The 17,693-nt window shown below is 45.1% G+C and overlaps 2 protein-coding genes across 6 annotated transcripts in view; one reads left to right on the forward strand and one right to left on the reverse strand.

Annotated features, from left to right (window-relative positions):
- Positions 1 to 1,761: 1,761 nt before the first annotated feature.
- COA6 (cytochrome c oxidase assembly factor 6) lies at positions 1,762 to 11,005 on the forward strand. Of its 2 annotated transcripts, XR_010726056.1 has the most exons (5): positions 1,762 to 1,918; positions 2,291 to 2,443; positions 5,207 to 5,561; positions 8,041 to 8,178; positions 10,657 to 11,005. XR_010726056.1 is itself a non-coding variant. In XM_066235349.1 (3 exons), exons 2-3 carry the CDS (start codon positions 2,300 to 2,302, stop codon positions 10,750 to 10,752), a joined length of 240 nt encoding a protein of 79 aa, XP_066091446.1. In that variant the 5' UTR covers positions 1,765 to 1,918; positions 2,291 to 2,299; the 3' UTR covers positions 10,753 to 11,005. The 2 variants fall into 2 exon arrangements, 1 of the variants encoding a protein (XP_066091446.1); XM_066235349.1 differs by lacking the exons at positions 5,207 to 5,561; positions 8,041 to 8,178 and having other exon boundaries at positions 1,765 to 1,918.
- A 114-nt stretch (positions 11,006 to 11,119) lies between these two features.
- Positions 11,120 to 17,693, reverse strand: part of TARBP1 (TAR (HIV-1) RNA binding protein 1) — an 87,167-nt gene continuing 80,593 nt past the window's right edge. For all 4 annotated transcript variants that reach the window (XM_066235322.1, XM_066235331.1, XM_066235338.1 and 1 more), the window contains 5 exons: positions 16,665 to 16,836; positions 13,659 to 13,850; positions 13,387 to 13,511; positions 12,832 to 12,968; positions 11,120 to 12,499 (listed from right to left, as the gene is read on the reverse strand). In XM_066235322.1, the coding sequence (XP_066091419.1) occupies positions 12,331 to 12,499; positions 12,832 to 12,968; positions 13,387 to 13,511; positions 13,659 to 13,850; positions 16,665 to 16,836 (795 nt within the window). In that variant the 3' untranslated portion in view covers positions 11,120 to 12,330. The remainder of the gene's footprint in view (positions 12,500 to 12,831; positions 12,969 to 13,386; positions 13,512 to 13,658; positions 13,851 to 16,664; positions 16,837 to 17,693) is intronic.

Below are 17,693 nucleotides of genomic sequence, written 5' to 3' on the forward strand. Positions count from 1 at the left end.
AATTTTTAACTTAAAATATATTTTTTCAATGCAGAAATCATCCAAAACTTTAGTTTCATCTATCTTATCAGTCACACGTAAAAGGTTCTGTCTTCAAACTGCCCTTGTTAGACACAGTGTAAAAGAAACAGGATAGGGGTGGGAGTGGGGCTCTGGCAGACAAATCTGTTAGTCATCAACTATTACAGAAGTATTCTCTCCGTTCTAGGAGCTGTGCTTGGTGGCACTTAGCTCTTCATAATCCCTCCTGAAAATGTGCACATGTTGAGTTTCAGAAAGGATCAAACCGCACTCAGGTGCAGAGCTGTGAACCGCTTCTGAGCTTGGAGCACTAGAACTTGAGCAGGACCAGTGATGGGGCAGATGGTGTCGGTGAGATAACCAGATGCCAGACGACTCTTTTGATCCATAAACGTGTTTTGTAAAGGAATATTTCTGCAGAGTATTTCTTTTATGTATTAAAAATAGCATCCTGGCCCTAACAGGTTTGCTCAGTGGTAGAGCTTCCACCAACATGTGGAAGTCCAGGGTTTGATTCCGGCCAGGGCACACAGGAGAAGCGACCATCTGCTTCTCCACCCATCCCCCTCCTTCTCTCTCTCCCTCTCTTCCACTGGAGCAGTCATGGCTTGATTGGTTCCAGCCATGGACTTCTGCAAGTGGGGAGCCTCCACTGCCTCAGGTCCTAAAAATAGCTTTGTTGCAAGCATTGCCCCAGACAGGAGTTGCGGGTGGATCTCTGTCGGGGCGCATGCAGGAGTCTGCCTATCTCCTTCCACTTGCTTAAAAAAAGAAAAAAAAAAGCATACTTTTAAAAGATTGGGAGCAGCTCTTTTCATTCCTTTTAAAAAAATAACTTGGCGTTTTGGTAGTAAAAGGAGCCACAAGTAAATTAAAAGTGTTTATTTCCCCCGTCCCCCCTCCCCCCCCCCCCGTCAATTTGTACCGAGTTCGGCATATTCCAGACCCAGGGGTCCGCAGAGCTCTGCTGCGAACTCGAATGGGCTCTTAGTTCCCGGGAGTCGGGTACCCACCACTTGGGTTGCTCTCGTATTCCTTCAATGGGGGTCCCCGCCACTCGGGTTGATCTCGTATTCCTTCACTGGGGGTCCCCAAATGCCACTGAAAGGGCCCGTGCCCCCCCCCCCACACTGGAAAGCCTCAGGGGTTCAAGGCCAGGTGAGGGAGTGGAGCCCTAGACGGGCGCTGGGAGCCCTGCGCACTCATCTTGGCCCCGCATTTGCCACGTGTACCGTGTCCTCAGTTGTCTCTTTCTCGGGACGTTTCGTGTTTTTGTTTGTTTTAAACTTTAAATCTAAGAAGCTGAGGCTCGTTCATGCTTGGTCCGGCTCCCCTCCCTCAGCTGCTGTCCCATCTCGGGTGCTCCTCTCTCAGGTGCTCTCCCCCTTACGTGCTCCCCTCGCTCAGATGCTCCCCTCTCTCAGGTGCTACTCCCTCAGGTGCTCTCCCACCTTGGGTGCACCCCTTCCCAGGTGGACTCCCCTCTCTTAGGTGTTTCCCCCTCCTTCGGGTGAGGTCCCCGCGAAGCCACCTTGCCTGCTCGGCGGGCACACTAAGCTTTCTAAGCAGCACCAGGTGAGATGCAGAGAAGCTTGGATTCGCGAAAAACTGCCAGAAAGAAGCCGAGATGTCACTTAGACCCTGCCGCTCAGAGCCGGCGAAGCCAACTCCTCAAGCCCACGAACTGCCTCCCTTGCCGAGCAGGGCGGAAGTGACGCCCCGGCGAGAGCGGAAGCGGAAACTCCCCTCCTGGGACGTGAACGGCGGCCCGTGAGGGTCATCCCCACACTGGCGAACCGTCCGTGCGACCTGCTTGTTTGCGGTGGGGAGTGGTGCGGAGCCGGACTCCAGCCTGCGGGCAAGGCGACCCTACTGCCCGGGCCTGGGCGGCAGAGAGGTGAGTGCTGTGGGCCGGCAGGGCGGAGACCGGGACAGTGGCCGCCCTGCGCGCTGCGCCTGTGCGTCTGCATGGCGGGCGGACGCCTGTCCCGTCGGTGGGTTCGCGGCAGCGCGCATTCGGAAAGCAAGTGGGTCCGGACGGCTCCTGGTAAAGGGCACCGCCACCACGTTTTATCGAAGGGACAAGAGAGTGACCGTTGGTGACAGCGAGGCCCAGCGGCCGCGGCCCGCGTTGGGGATTTCGGACACAGCCGCCCGGCTGGTGTCGCTGTGCGGGCCGACTGGTTCCCCTGTCCCATGAAGCCCGAGCCTGGCTGAGATGGGGTCCCGGGCCTCGCCCGCTCACGCCTTTTGTCCGTCCGGCCCACAGCTCCCGGGGATGGCGGCGCCGTCTATGGCAGAGCGGCGGGCCTGCTGGGCGTCCCGGGACAGGTACTGGCGCTGCCTGGAGGAACGCGCGGAGGACGCTGCCCGGTGTGCGGAGCTGAGGCGCTCGTTCGAGGCCAGCTGTCCCCAGCAGTGGGTGAGTGAAGCCAGGATGAGGCCCCGTGTGCCGCTGGGCTTCGGGAGATCGGCTGCGGAGTGGAGCGCGGCGGGGTCAGTAGCGTCCGTCTGTCCGCGCGCCGCGGGGGACCCTGCTCCGTCCTCCAGGCTCGCTCTGTGCGCGTAGGCCCGACAGGCCTTCGGGAAATGTCACATGACACTGTAAGGATCTTTGAAAAACAAAGTAAATCCGTAAGCAGAGCCAAAATCTGCAGCCCCAAAAACTTCAACTTCGCCGGAATCTTCCCCAGGGACAGGGCTGCTCGCATCTGCCCAGAGCAGAGCTTCTCGATGGCCGGTCCGTGGGCCCATCATGCAAGAGCTAACCACCCTGCTGGCATGTGAAGGTTGTAGAGTCCATACTGGCTGTTGTCACCAATAAAAGTATTCCCAGTTGCCCATCCAAAATGACAGTCATTTACCAAATATAAGTCATTCCAAAATATAAGGAAGAGGTTAGAAAGTATAAGTTCTGTCGGCCACCAGCTGCCTCAGGCCTCCCTGACAGGCATTCCTGCTCAGTATTGCGGCCCTTACTGCAGGAGGGGCTGGAAAAGGAACCTGCACCATTGGCCTGTTAGTAAGCAATCCTGTGTGAGTGTGACCCGCCCTCGTCAGGGCTCTTGAAGGCAAGTGCTGCTGTGTCACCCCCCAGAGGAGGCACCTGAAGCTTAGGGCATCAAGGGGCAGTGCTCAGCGTGGGTCACTGCAGGGCAGAGCTGTCATGCTAGCCCCACTGCCGACCTGGGCTTGGAACCTGGTCTGTCTGCACTCTTTCACAGCATCCTGCTGCTCCAGAGCATACAGGTAGTTTGAGAACAGGTCATGGTAGAGGTGAAGTGGCTTGAGGGTCTTCATCTTCTCACACCTCAAATTTTTAGAGAGGAGCCTGAGACTTGAAGGAGATCACAGAAGGGTGTGATGGATGGTGGGGCCATATTGGATGGCTAGGCTGGGAGTGAACTCAGTAAACAGCAGTTACATTAGATGACCCCTTCCCCTGTAAAACCAGCACAGTGCAACCTGTCTCATGGGATTGCTGTGAAAGTCAAGTCTAACTTGACATAGGAACTAAAAACTGTTAAATGTGAGGCTTGATGATTGGATTAGATAAAAAGTTTCCAACCTTTTTACACTTGGCGACCCGTGAAAGTAGGAGAATTATTTTGGGGACTGCTAGGGCACAAATCACCCTGAGCATAAGCAAATTCAACTAACATCATTGGGTCTATAATCACTGTACAACACCAGGGGGTTAATTCTTTCATGGACCAGCATGAAATTTATGGCAGACCAGTCAGTCTACGAACTGGGGATGAAAAACACTGGATTAGATGATGATTTAGGAAAAAAAAAAAATTCTACATTTTTGGTTTTCACCTTAAATTCACTGAGAGTAATTCCTGGCTTAAGAAGTAGGTGAAAATATGGGAGTTTGGGCTGATCCATTACTGCTTATGCTGTCCTTTCTTCACTCTGTTCTCCAGCCCTGTGGTCACTGAGAACAAGGTGGGACTGAGGACAGGGAAGCACCTGGGTCTGGAGGTGATGTAGATGAAGAGCCAGCCCTTTGAGTAAGTCACAGCCAGTGTGTTGGCAGGGTCTGCCACCACCTTTTCCCTGTGTTTTCTTAGGAGAGCCTTGTCACAATGAGACCCGTCTTTTGACAGCCTAGCCAAATTTTCCACTCAGGTTGCAAGTCAAAATCAGGTAGAGATTGATTTAAAAAAAAAAATAGGTGTGTCCCAGCCCTCACTTCAGATCTGCTGAATTTCTGAAAATAGAACGCAAACTTCTTTTAAAAGGGCTCTGGCCCTGACCAGGCGGTGGCGCAGTGGATAGAGCATCGGACTGGGATGCAGATGACCCAGGTTCGAGACCCCGAGGTCGCCAGCTTGAGTGCGGGCTCACCAGCTTGGACCCAAGGTCGCTGGCTCAAGCAAGGGGTTACTCGGTCTGCTGAAGGCCCATGGTCAAGGCACATATGAGAAAGCAATCAATGAACAACTAAGGTGTTGTAACAAAAAACTAATGATTGATGCTTCTCATTTCTCTCTGTTCCTGTCTGTCTGTCCCTGTCTATCCTTCTGACTCTCTGTCTCTGAGGGAAAAAAATTTTTTTTAAATATATATAAGGGCTCTGGCCCTGCAGGTGATTCAGGTGGATAAGATGGTCAGGAATCCCTGTCTTAGCCATTTTGGTCAAACACACTGCATTATCATCTCTCCCCTGACACCTGTTGCTTTTTCTCCAACCCAGTGACTAGTAGACCCTCCCACTCCCTAACAGGGTAGCTTCTGTTCTTTGCCGGTTGCTGCTTTATTGTATGTTTATTATATACATAAGCTAAGTGCCATGCTGGGAGGCCCCCGTCACCTGTAGTCACTGCATGCTAGTCACAGCTAACATTTACTGAGTATATGCTCTGCACACCTCAGATGTGTCATCTCATTTATTCCTCATAGTAAGTGACCCATTGTGTAGTCAAGGACATAGGCACACTGAAATGAAGTCACATGTAAGAGCAGAGCTTAGATCTGAGCTCAGTCTGAGACCCCATGCTCTTCCTGCCCCACATACCTTTTCCTGTGCCTGTTGTACAAGAAAAGGACCCAGGAAAAGAGCCTGCATCAGTCTCCTGTGGTTCCAGAAACAGTCATAATTCAAGGCTATTTAAGTACAGAAATCTTGTCTAATGAGTCCCTTTATAGTTCACTCCCTCGTTTTCCTCCGTCCCTACAGCCACTGCTTCTTGGAAGTGCTTTCTTGTGTCTGGTAAATGCCAATGCTTGTTCGAGTCCCTTCTGTGCCACCCTCTCTCCCCAGCCAGCCTTGTCCATAGCCGTGGCCTGAAGTTCTACTTAGAGGGTGATGCCCAAACAGCATCTCCAACCCAACCTTTTCACCACCTCCACAAGCAGCTGTTGAACTTTCTAGTTGGATGTGCACAAGGACCAGCCTCTGCGTGGATAAGACTCGGCCTTCCCCAGCAGGCCTGTCCTCCCATGCTCCCCACCTCAGTGACACCAAGATCAGCACAGGCCCAGAAAGCAGCGGTCATCTCTCACCTCCTGAGTTGTTGCAGGAGAGTTGACAGGTAGGAAGCACAGTAACACATATGACAGCCCTGCAGTTGAGATGGGTTCAGTGTGTTTTAGGAACAGCAAGGAGAAAACAGCAGAAGTTGGGCAGAGAGGTGCTTTGAGGCCACAGATGATGGCTTAGTCTAGGTGACACGGGGAGCCATTGGAGAGCTTTGAGTTGGGAGAAAGGAGAAAAGTGAGGATATGAAAGGGAAGACAGTTGGTGAAGTTGGTGGAATCAGTGGGTTGTTGGCATCAGGGCCCTAGAGGGAAAGTGGAGAGGTGGTGGTCAGAGGATGGACGCTTGGAATTGAGACTACAAGAGAGCTGTATCTGCTGGAAGGACAAGGTCTAGGCTTTGATTCTGGGAGGCAAGAAGATTGGAGGACAAGACCACTGAAGAGGTCAAGGAGCCAGGGTATTGGCAGGATCAACCACAAGGTTCCTGAACTCACCTGAGCTGTGACATGGAGGAAAGGACAGAGACCTGCAGTTACAGAAGAGTCTGGCCGGGAGGGAAGTGGGCACACTGCATTGTTCTCCTGGACTTCTGAAGCAGACAGTGATGGCCACTTTCCACCTAACACTGTTTACTGTGAAACCCTACTTGCTCCAGCTGCAACTGCTCCTCCTGCTCAGGCTGCATCTCACCTCTCTGCTCCCTTTCACCTGTGCACTGTACTCAAGTCTTAACCCAGTAGCTATAGTAGAATAAGAATTGAGATGTTTCCAGAGCTGTGTGAGAGGTGGGGAGGAAGTTGCAGTATTGTTGGAGGCATGCTGTGTGAGGCATTGTTTGCATGGGCTTCCATCCTCACTCAACTTGTGGAGTGCTACAGTGTCTCTTACACTATAGGAACTAAGGCTCAGAGAGTGGAAACCTTTGTTCAAGGTCAGCCAACCCATAGAAAGGGGATCTGAATGTAAGTCTCTGAGTCCAAAGTTTAGGTTCTTTTACTTAACTGAAATTGCAGCCCAAGAATCAAGATAAAAGTACCACCACCAAATAGAGATTCACAGTGAATACTTCTATCATAAAACACACTGAGAACAAATTTGTTACATTGAAGGATGCCAAACAGCTAATGGGATCCTCACAGAAACCAGTTATTCTTCTAGCAGTTTGCTTTCCCTTTTATAGCACTCTGCAGCTCACTTGTCTAGTGGTCCTAGTCTCTGTTCATAAATTAAGGAGCAGGGTTTAGGTCTGTCATTCTTGCACCATCCAACAGAGTCCTCCACAAACAGAGCAACCAGACATCAAGATTTCTAGTCCCACTATCAATTGTGGGTGTCTTTTTCCTATAAAACTATAGAAAGTCTCGAATTTCCAGTTCTGATGTACACACTACTACCCTGTGTGTCATTAGGTAGTTCTCATTTACTACCTTGGGTACTCATGTTATACTTACCCAGTGATAATCAGGAAATGCTTGTTGACTCATTAGCCTTGTAGACGAAGTGCTATGTTGCCCCTCCCCTCCATTGTAACTGAATGAGGGAAAGGCTGGGGAGCAGAAAGTGTTGGACAAAAGCCGTAGGAGCAAATGCAAAGGAAAGGAGCACATTCAGGAAACCGGGTAGCTCTGCATGGGGGCTGGTGGTGAATTCAGGGGATGGACAGGTGGGCAGAGATTAAGCTGTGAATGGCTTTGTCTTACACTGAGGAGTTTGGATGTTGACCTTGAAGGCCATGGGGATACCTCGAAAAATCTTTATAAACAAGCAGGTGAGGAGACCAGGTTTTGGTCAAAAGGACCGTACTTGGCAGCAGTGTGACAGGTGGATCAGGGAAGGTAGAGAAAGCCAGTAAAGAGCTGTGAGAGCTGTCCCAGTGAGAGGGCCTGTGCTGTGGAGACCAAGAAGGTGACAGTGCCATGGCCTCTGAAGTAGGTACTACAGGAGAAACGTGTGTGGAGAGGAGCTAAATTCTGGACAAGTTGGGACTGAAATGTCAGCAGAACCTCTGAATAGAATTGTCCATTAGGCTGTTGGAGACGGGACAGGAAATACAAATTTATTGATTTGGTACAAATATGTTAAGGACATTGTCCACTCCTCCTGTGGTAACCCTTTTACAATAGCTGCCAGTGCAGCCAGCTGGAGACCACCAGAAGTGATAAATCTGCAGTCTGCTGGTCAGATATATTAACATGCCGCCAGTCATGGAACCTGGGGAACTGACACCAGTGGAACTGTGTGCATCTATCTCACCTAAGGGAAGGCGTTGAGTTTAGGTGAGGGCTTTGATATGCTCAGAGCAAAACCAGGGCTGCATATAAATAGGTCATTGTCAGCCCTAGATTGAAAAGTGGACCTAGTGTCCTATTTTCCAGAGATGAAAGCTGTATGGAGAGTTCAGAACCCTTGCCTGAAAGTCCTGTGCCTATGTTAGAAATCAAGGCTGAGTGCCTTAGATACTCCAGGCAAAAGTGGGGTCTTTCATTCTTACTAACATTTTTTTTTAAACGACTTTATTTGTTCAATTTTCAGGGAGGAGAGAGAGAGAGAGACAGAGGGAGGAGCAGGAAGCATCAACTCCCATACGTGCCTTGACCAGGCAAGCCCAGGGTTTTGAACCGGCAATCTCAGAGTTCCAGGCCGACACTTTATCCCACTGTGCCTCCACAGGTCAGGCACTGACACATTTTTAAGGAGCAAATTTCTGAGTCTGATGTTAGAGAATAAGGTTTCTTGGTGAATAAGAAAGCAGTAGTTGCTCAAAGGGGTCTCTCAGGAAACCCCATGCTTCTGTGTCCTAGGAGAAGCTTCTGTTCACTTTGCAGCTGCTTTATCTGTGTCTTACCCCAGCTGGGGACAGGGCTGGACAGGTTCTTACTTCCTCAGGCACCACTGAAATATTTGAATTAAGTCCTAAGAAAAAATCTTCTAACAAAAGAACTAGTGTTTTCTATTCTGACAATGAAAATGTGTGATGTCCTGCAAAGCAACTCAGGTACAGACACTGATGGTTCCCTGGTTGGCCTTGACTTCCTACCTCTGGGATTTTACTGCTCAGGATGTGGAGCTTTAAGAACTTCAGATACCTCGTCCCTCCCCTCTGTCAACCATCAGCTAGTTCTCTGTTTATGTGGGTCTGTTTCTGTTTTGCCCTGTTTATGCATGTTTGTTTTTTTTAGATTCCACATATCAGTGAAATCATACCGTATTTCTCTTTCTCTGACTTAGTTCACTCAACATAATGCCCTCTGGGTCTATCCATGTTGTTGCAAATGGCAAGATTTCATTCTTATTGTTAATATGCCATTGTATATATGCACTATATCTTCTTCATCCAGTAGTGTTTTGATGGACACCTAGGTTGCTTCCGTATCTTAGCTATCGTAAATAACATTGCAATGAACATAGGGGTGCATACATCTTTACAAGTTAGTGGATAAATACCCACAAGTGGAATTGCTGGGTCATAAGGTAGTTCATTGTTCTTTTTTTTTTTTTTTTTGAGGAATCTCCATATTGTTTTTCCATAGTGGCTGCATAAGTTTACATTCCCACCAAGAGTACACAAGGGTTGCCTTTTCTTCACGTCCTGGCGAGCACTTGTTTGTGGATTTACTAATGTTAACCCAGGTGTGAGGTGATATCTCATTGTGTTTTAAATTTGTATTTCCCTGATGATTCCTGACTTTGAGCACCTTTTTATGTACCTGCTGGCCATTTCTGTGTCTTTGGGAAAATGCTCATTTTTTAACTTAGAGAATTTAGTTACTATTAATATTTATCTTTGTACTTTCCTTAAGATTATGTAAATACTTGTATTTATTTTTCAGAAAGTTTAATATTGTTGAATCCAGTTTGCTAATATTTTGTTGAGAATTTTTCATCAAGTATATTGCCCTGTAATTTTTTATATAATGTCTTTGCTTTTGGTATCAGAATAATGCTGACTTCATAGAATGAATTTGGAAATTCAGTCTATGATTTTTTTTAATAGTTTAAGGATAGGTATTAATTCTTCTTTAGATGTTTAGTAGATTTACCTGTGAAGTCATCTGGTCCTGGACTTTTGTTTGATGAGAGGTTTTTGATTACTGCCTCAACTTCATTATAGTAGTCAATCTTTTCAAACTTCCTATTTTTCCTGGTTCAATCTTGGAAGGTTATATGCTCCTAGAAATTTATCTGTTCTAAATTGAATTTGTTGGTGTATGATTGGTTGTCATAGTCTTTAATGATTTTTTAAAATATTTCTGTGATGTTGATTATAACTGCTTTCATTTATGATTTTAATTCGACTCTTTTATTTTTCCTGGATGAATTTGGCTAAAGGCTTGTCAATTTTATCTTTTCAAAGAACCAGCTTTTAGTTTTATTGATCTTTTCTATTTTATTTCCAGTGTGATCTTAATTATTTCCTTCTTTATGTTTACTTTGAGTTTTGTTCTTTTTTTAGTTCAGTTAGTTGTAAACTTAGGTTTATTTGGGATTTTTATTGTTTCTTGAGGTGGGTCTGTAGAACTATGAGCTTCCCTCTCAGAACTGCTGTTGCTACATTCATTCATTTTGAAAGGTTGTCTCTTATTTTCATTTGTCTCATTTTGATTTCCTGTTTGATTTTGATTACTTTTTTTTTTGAGAGAGAGAGAAAGAGACAGAAAGGGAGAGAGATGAGAAGCATCAACTCATAGAACACCTTAGTTATTCATTGATTGCTTCTAGTATGTGCCTTGAATGGGGGGGCTCCAGCTGAGCCAATGACCCCTGCTCAAGCCAATGACCATGGGGTCATGTCTATGATCCCATGCTCAAGCCAGATGAGCCCAGGCTCAAGCTGGCGACCTCAGGGTTATGAACCTGGGTCCTCAGTGTCCAAGGTCGATTCTCTATATCCACTGTGCCACTGCCTAGTCGGGCTTGATTACATTTCTTATGAAAGTTCATAGCTTATTCAAATGCTCAATAGGATCTGTAATCCAAAAAGAGGTGTGACTTATTGGTCTATACCATTTTCCAAGACTTAATGGTTTTAGAATATAAATGACTTATGCCACTAACACAATTTATATTAAATAATCTGTTACATTTAAATATGTGCTTTTGTTTAAGCTGTATAATTTACCCTTATTTCAAACCCCTTTTTCTTAACAGATTAAATATTTTGATAAAAGAAGAGACTACTTAAAATTTAAAGAAAAATTTGAAGCAGGAAAATTCCAGCCTTCAGAAACAACTACGGGGTCGTAGGCAGTGCCTGACATTTGCAGAAAGGCAGAAACTAGTCTTTCTGGATGTTCAGAAGTGCTGCATTCACTATGGGACAATAGTAGTGTGAATCACAGTGAACATGGATACTTCTGTGTATGTAATTTTTAATAATTAAAACAATCAAGTAACAGGCGAGTCCATCATTTAGACTATGAAGAATTGAGATAAAATGGAATGGAACATGCTTAGTTTTCATTTAGTAAGAAATATATATTTTTTGGTGATAGACGGAGACCTGTGTAGTTTTGTTAACCCCAGTGCCACCCCAATAAATTCAATAAATAAAAAATTAAGTTTTAAGAAAAAATAAAATTAAAGCTTATTATTAAAAAATGTACCACCTTTTTGGTTGGAGGATGGTAGCAGGCAAATATTATTATAGATACTAAAAAAAAGTAGGTTGTTATTATGTGTCCAGGCAGTTACCATTCCAGTAAATTCAGAACTTATTTCATTATCCCAAATAGTTTTTTTTAATGTTTCAATTAAATACAGGCACAAAGAAAGGCGAGTATTGGTAAGTTAAAATACACAGGTAAAATAACACAGACCATCTACAAAAAAACTTAGCTAATATCATACTTAACACAATGAATGTTTTTCCCAAAAATCAGTAACAATTACGTTGTCCTCTCTCACGTCTCATCTTCACCACTATAGTGGGTCCCCTGTTACCTGAGCATTATGAACTCTATAGGGAAGTTGGCTCAACACCCTACTTAGCATGTTTCCCCCTTGAGGAACAAGTAGATACAAAACAGCAGAGAGAGGCCAGTGACCCTCTTCACCCCTCTTTACGCAGAGCCCTTGCACGGGGGCGACAGTCCCAGACTCCAGCGGCCACATCCCATCTACTGCACAGTACACTTTTCTAACAGCACTACAGTAGTTTCTCAGAAAGAAGTGACCTTTTAAAAATACACTGTTTTATTTCCACAAGTGCTTAAAATGTTTTATTAAAGATGCAATACAATTTAGCTCAAAATGTTCATTAAAGGGGACAATATATAGTAATGTGTTTAAGGCACATAAAAAAGTTTGGCATTAAATTGTAAGAAAAAAAATACAAACTATTCCAGTAAATTCAGAACTTATTTCATTATTCCAAATAGTTTTTAAAAAATACGGCCCTGGCCGGTTGGCTCAGTGGTAGAGCATCGGCCTGGTATGCAGGAGTCCCGGGTTCAATTCCCGGCCAGGGCACACAGGAGAAGCACCCATCTGTTTCTCCACCCCTCCCCCTCTCCTTCCTCTCTGTCTCTCTCTTCCCCTCCTGCAGCCGAGGCTCCACTGGAGCAAAGTTGGCCCGGGTGCTGAGGATGGCTCTGTGGCCTCTGCCTCAGGCGCTAGAATGGCTCTGATTGCAACAGAGCAATGCCTCAGATGGGCAGAGCATCGCTCCCTGGTGGGCATGCCGGGTGGATCCCAGTCAGGCGCATGCAGGAGTCTGTCTGACTGCCTCCCCGTTTCCAATTTAAAAAGAAAAGAATAAAGAAGTAAAAAAAAAAAAAAAAGTTTCAGTAACACCAATAACGCATCTCAGAAAAGGCCCAGCCCTCATGCCGGGGTGCCTCCCTGCCCACAGAGCTGCTGTCTGGTGTATTCCCAGATTAGCAGAGCTCCACTCACGTGGACATTAAGCGAGCGGATAATACCCTGTTGAGGAATTTCCACACAGATGTCCAACTGCTGGATCAGATTTGCTGGGATCCCCTCACGTTCATTTCTGAAGAAAAATGGGAGAAGAACGGTTACTTTTCTTGTAATAAGCAATATTTTTCTCAGATACTTTGAATGTTACTAGAAGAGAAATGAACAAAATGAAGTAAGTCTAAGTTACCAGGAAAATAAGAGGGTAACAAAAAAACTTGTATGTTCACCTGACTATCCCAAACAGGTGAAATAAAATGAAAAGTAGGAGGGCTTTCCATAAATATTACCAGTCAAAGGTCAAATGCAAGTGTGTAGTATTAGGAGTCCAGGTAAACTGTTAAACTTTTGAACCATTTTTCATACTGAGACCTAGAGAGCACACCCTCTCCAAGTGCATGTTCTCACCCCAACAAGAGCAGCGACTTCTCAGGGAAGCAGTACTGGGTCAGGGCTGCACTCCTGGCCGTCTGTTCCACGCCAATGACTGTGTAGCCTTCCACTTTCTTCTGTTGTAGATAGTCCATCAGCTCAGGTGGTTTTACCTTAATATTAGTTTTAAAACAGCAGAATATTAAATCATTTGGTTATAGTCCTGCTTGGAGCAAAAGCTGAGTTTTGAAAAATCTTTTATTAAACTAAGCTTGTTTAAAAAATTATTTTTCCAGGAAAGGACAGAATTATGCACTGTTAAAAGAACTCCCCCAAAATCATAGAAACTTAAAAAAATTATTCCTGTATCAACAGTGAGTTGCAGCAGGGCACATTTTACTGAAAAGAATTCTACATTATTGATTTCTAAAAATACAAACCATGTGAAAGACAATAAAGGAATAGGGGGAAAAAAACTGGGCTGTATTTTAATCTCTATTATTTTTATACTGTTCAAGGCTCACATTACTGCAAATGACCTGATAAGTGATGGAATACTACAAAGTTGAGCAACAAACACTTTCCACCCACCTCCACTAGAGGAAGCCACTGTTCTGCGGAGACGCTGAGGTGCTGGAACTGCTTGTTGTGGACACACTGGAGGTTGCCGACGACCAGCACCGAGGCCCCGAACACCTCGCAGGTGCGGCACAGCCCTGCATAGAGCAAGCTGGTCACGGTCCCCAGCACAGAGCTGAGCCCCTACATCCTACACTGCCCCCAGGAGTACCCAAATGTGACAGTGCACTGACTGAACAGTCAAAAGAGTTTTTAATTAAGCCCCCAAAAGACCACAATTTTACCTCCTAAATTGGTTGGTTTATCAATAAGTGAGGCCACTACAATCAGTCTATTAATAGACTTTCCAAGCTTGGCAGCTCGATCCTGAAATTCTAGCTCCAGGTCTAAATCAGGAACATTATCTTTCCATGGGATTATCTTCTTCTGAACATCAGCCCACTCAGACTGGTTAGCTGTTTCACCCAAGTTAAAACCTGAGAGGGAAAAAATAACTCCATAATGGAACAGTCTCTTTCTCTCTCATATACACAAATATTTTATGTATTTTTAAAGTTTAAAATGATAGTTTAGGATGATATTTAGTAAAAAACTTTACATGGATTCAGACATAACTGCCATTTTAAATAGTGATTTTTTTTCCAAATTCCACTCTATTGACCAATATTACAACATTTCATAAAAATACCAGACACCCCTAGATTCTTTTTCCCCACATTGTAGCATACCAAAGTTGGGAAGCATCTCAGAACTATAAGGTGTCAGTGCTTTGACCTCTAGTGCAGGCCTGAGACGACCCTTCAGGCTCTTCCTCAGCTCTGTCCCACCCCAGACTGTTGACCGAGCAACCAAGAAGCACTTGGCCTACTGGGGTGGGAACGACACAATGATAACCACACACAGTACTGCAGAAGGGTATGCTCACCCAGAGAAGGACCACTCATGTCTGGGGAAGAAGGGCAAAGAGGAAGACTCAAGAAGGCTGAAGGAAAGGGACACGGAGTGCACAGCAGGCAGCAGTGCAGAGCAGATGCCATGTGTGCGTAGACGTGAACAGAACGCCTGCACAGCAGCAGCACGCTGGTGTCATAGCAGACAATGGAAGGAGGGAGAGGCTCCAGCCAGGCCACAAGGGCTTTGTACATAATGATAAAGAATTTACAGATGGGAGCCATTAAAGGGTTTTAGGGATGGGGATAAGAGGTTCTGTTTTAGGAAAGCCCCTCTTGAAGGCAATATGGGGGACAGATTAAGGCTAGTAAACCATGAATAGGCTTTTGCACTAGTCCAGGCAGAGACAGAGACAAGTATACTTAAGTCACTGCAGGAGAAGAAGCCAGGCTTGGGAAGCAGTCACCAAGAAATGGACAGATGTGGCAAAAGAGAACACAGGCAGGGATGACTTCTGTGTGACAGTGACACCACTAAGAGAAAGGGTATAGAGCAGTGATCCCCAACCCCCGGACCGTGGACCGGTACTGGTCCGTGGGCCGTTTGGTACCGGTCTGCAGAGAAAGAATAAATAACTTACATTATTTCCGTTACATTTATATTTAAGTCTGAACAATGTTTTATTTTTTAAAATGACCAGATTCCTTCTGTTACATCTGTCTAAGACTCACTCTTGACTTGACTCGGTCTCATGATACATTTATCTGACCCACCCTAAAGGGCGGTCCATGAAAATATTTTCTGACATTAAACCGGTCTGTGGACCAAAAAAGGTTGGGGACCACTGGTTTAGAGGATGCAAGTGTGGCAGAAAGATACATCCAGTTTAGACATGTTGAATGTAAAAAGCTCATGGAGTGTCTAGTGGCCCAGGAAAGAGGCTGGGCAGAGAAAGCTCTGAAAGTCACCATAATACAGATGGTGGTTTCCAGCTGTGGAGATTAAATAAGGAAACTAGGCCAAAAAAAAAAACCTTTCAGGAGACACTAACATTAAGTCTGAGCATAAACACCAAACTGCAGTATCCTTCTCTTTACCAAAAACAAATGAACAGAAGGGCCCCTTCAACCTCTTCCTTGTCCTGGCAGAATGCAGACCAGCTGTCCACACAGCTGTTGGTCCCCCTTCCCTCCCAGGCTTTGTCAGCCAACCTGGCAGGCTGTCCTCATCACACTGATGAAACCTTCACAGCTACTGTTCTCAGTCTGGGGGATGCTCCTCCTCCAGGTCTCTGCACTATGTCACTTAGGTCCCCACACGATGTCAGCCCGTTACACAGGTCTTTTTCATCCTGTCATTAGCTCTTGTTCTGCTTTTACTTCTTCCTTAGCACTTTTTACCACCTCATTTTCTCTTAGTATTTGTTGAGGTCGTCTCTCCTGTGGGTCATCAGCTCCATGTGGTCAAGCTTGATCTATGTCTAATACACAGGAGGCAATCACTAAATCTTTGCTGAATGAATAAATTTAAGGTATATACCTTAAAATGCATTAGTGAACTGTCTACAGTGTTTGATAAAAAATGAGTTTTCCCAGAACAGACTACACTGAAATCTAAGGGTGGAATCAAGAATCTGCCCTTTGAACAAGTTGTCTAGGGGACTCTTGAAAATGTTAACATTCTAGAGAACTACAGTTGTAAGAGGCACTTCAGGGAAGAAGAGGTTAGATGGAGGAGGACAATCAGGAGTGCGGGAGCAAGTTATACAAAGGCCACACAAGCTAAGAGAAAAGTCTGCTTAGATTTTTTAAAGGAGACAAAATTTGTGCCTGACCAGGCAGTAGTGCAGTGGATAGTTTCAGACTGGGACGCAGAGGGTATGAAACCCTGAGGTTGCCGACTTGAGCATGGACTCATCCAGTTTGAGCGCAGGGTTGCTGGCTTGAGCGTGGGATCACAGACATAACCCCACGGTCGCTGCTTTGAGCCCAAAGGTTGCTGGCTTGAGCAAGGGGTCAGTCACTCTGCTGTAAACCCCCCCCCCAATCAAGGCACATATGAGAAAGTAATCAATGAACAACTAAGTTGCCGCAAAAAAAAAAAAAAAAATTGATGCTTCTCATCTCTCTCCCCTCCTGTCTGTCTGTCCCTCTTTGACTCTTTCACTGTCTCTGTCAAAAAAATTCAGTGATGGTTATGCATTAGGGAGTCAGAACAAATTGTGACAGAGTTATGAGAGTGTGGACCACAACAACACACCTATTAAGATTAGTTGTGATTTTTAAAATTGGGTGAGTTCACCACGTCAATGAAAAAATGCTTTTATCAACCATCTGTCTTAAGTAACTTAATAAGCCTAAGCAAGTCAAGAGTTGGAGAAAAAACAAAAGTTCCTCTACCTGCATCTTGCTGTGCCCAGTCTCCTGGCTTCAGCTGGTGAAGCCGAGTTGGGGAGCTGGAGCACAGACAACCCGTGTGGGAAGGAATGTCAGTAAACCTGGCGAATTTATCTGTGGAGATCCATTCATCTTCAACAAGGCCTGAAAGGCGTGGGAGGATGTAAAATATGGTCTGCAAAGAAAACCGTAAAATCTAAACTTTTTCCCTTAAAAATAACAAAGAAATACATAACATGTTTAAAGTGCAACTATTATCACTAATGTATTTTCCCAAACTATCATATCTGATCACAGTACATACTTTATATCTTGCAGCAACTGTCTATATATATATGTATCATCTTTTCAAAGAAATTCGGGGCTTAATTTGGGAAGTCTTCAAGAGCAGGCAGCTCCTCCACTCTGCTGCCTCAGCACATGTCATAAACCACCGTAAACCACGTGCTCTAACAAAGCAGGAAGTGTTTGGAAAATGCTATTGATCACCACCTTCTCAATTAAGCTATCAAGTTCAAGCTCTTTAGATGCCAAATCCTCACTTTCTCTACCATTAGACAAGCCACTTAGCCTTTCTTGGCTTTAACTTCCTCGTTTGTAAAGTGTGAATAATATCAAGGTAAAACAGCACATGAAAAAAAGAGTTCTGTATAGCGCACAGTGTGACACAACTACAAACAATAACAACTGAGTCATGACATAGAAAAACCCTTTTGCTTACCTTTGAAAACTGAGAACCAGAAAGCCACCAAAAGTGAAATGGCATAAAAGAAGCAGAAGTAACAGGCAATTTAGAATAAAACAATAAATTTAGAACAGGATGCAAGTCTTCATAAAAGACTCTAGAATGAATATGGTTTTCTTCATGCAGTATCTGTACATTTAAACTAGTATAACAAGATATGTGAGTAGGTACTAACATAGCTACACATGTTTAAAGAGACCGTTCTTGTTTGTGCACCATTATTTTATTGAACATAAAGAGTTATGACTCATATCACGAATATATACCACATGAGAGTGAGGCAGTTA

This window comes from Saccopteryx bilineata, chromosome 1 (genome assembly GCF_036850765.1).
Source record: "Saccopteryx bilineata isolate mSacBil1 chromosome 1, mSacBil1_pri_phased_curated, whole genome shotgun sequence".
Lineage (NCBI taxonomy): Eukaryota > Metazoa > Chordata > Mammalia > Chiroptera > Emballonuridae > Saccopteryx > Saccopteryx bilineata.

Excerpts from the sequence above, each read along its gene's own strand:
- COA6 (XM_066235349.1), top strand. The coding sequence starts at position 2,300 with ATGGCGGCGCCGTCTATGGCAGAGCGGCGGGCCTGCTGGGCGTCCCGG. Across the intron at positions 2,444-10,656 it reads CCAGCTGTCCCCAGCAGTGG|ATTAAATATTTTGATAAAAG; the intron begins GTGAGTGAAGCC and ends TTTTCTTAACAG.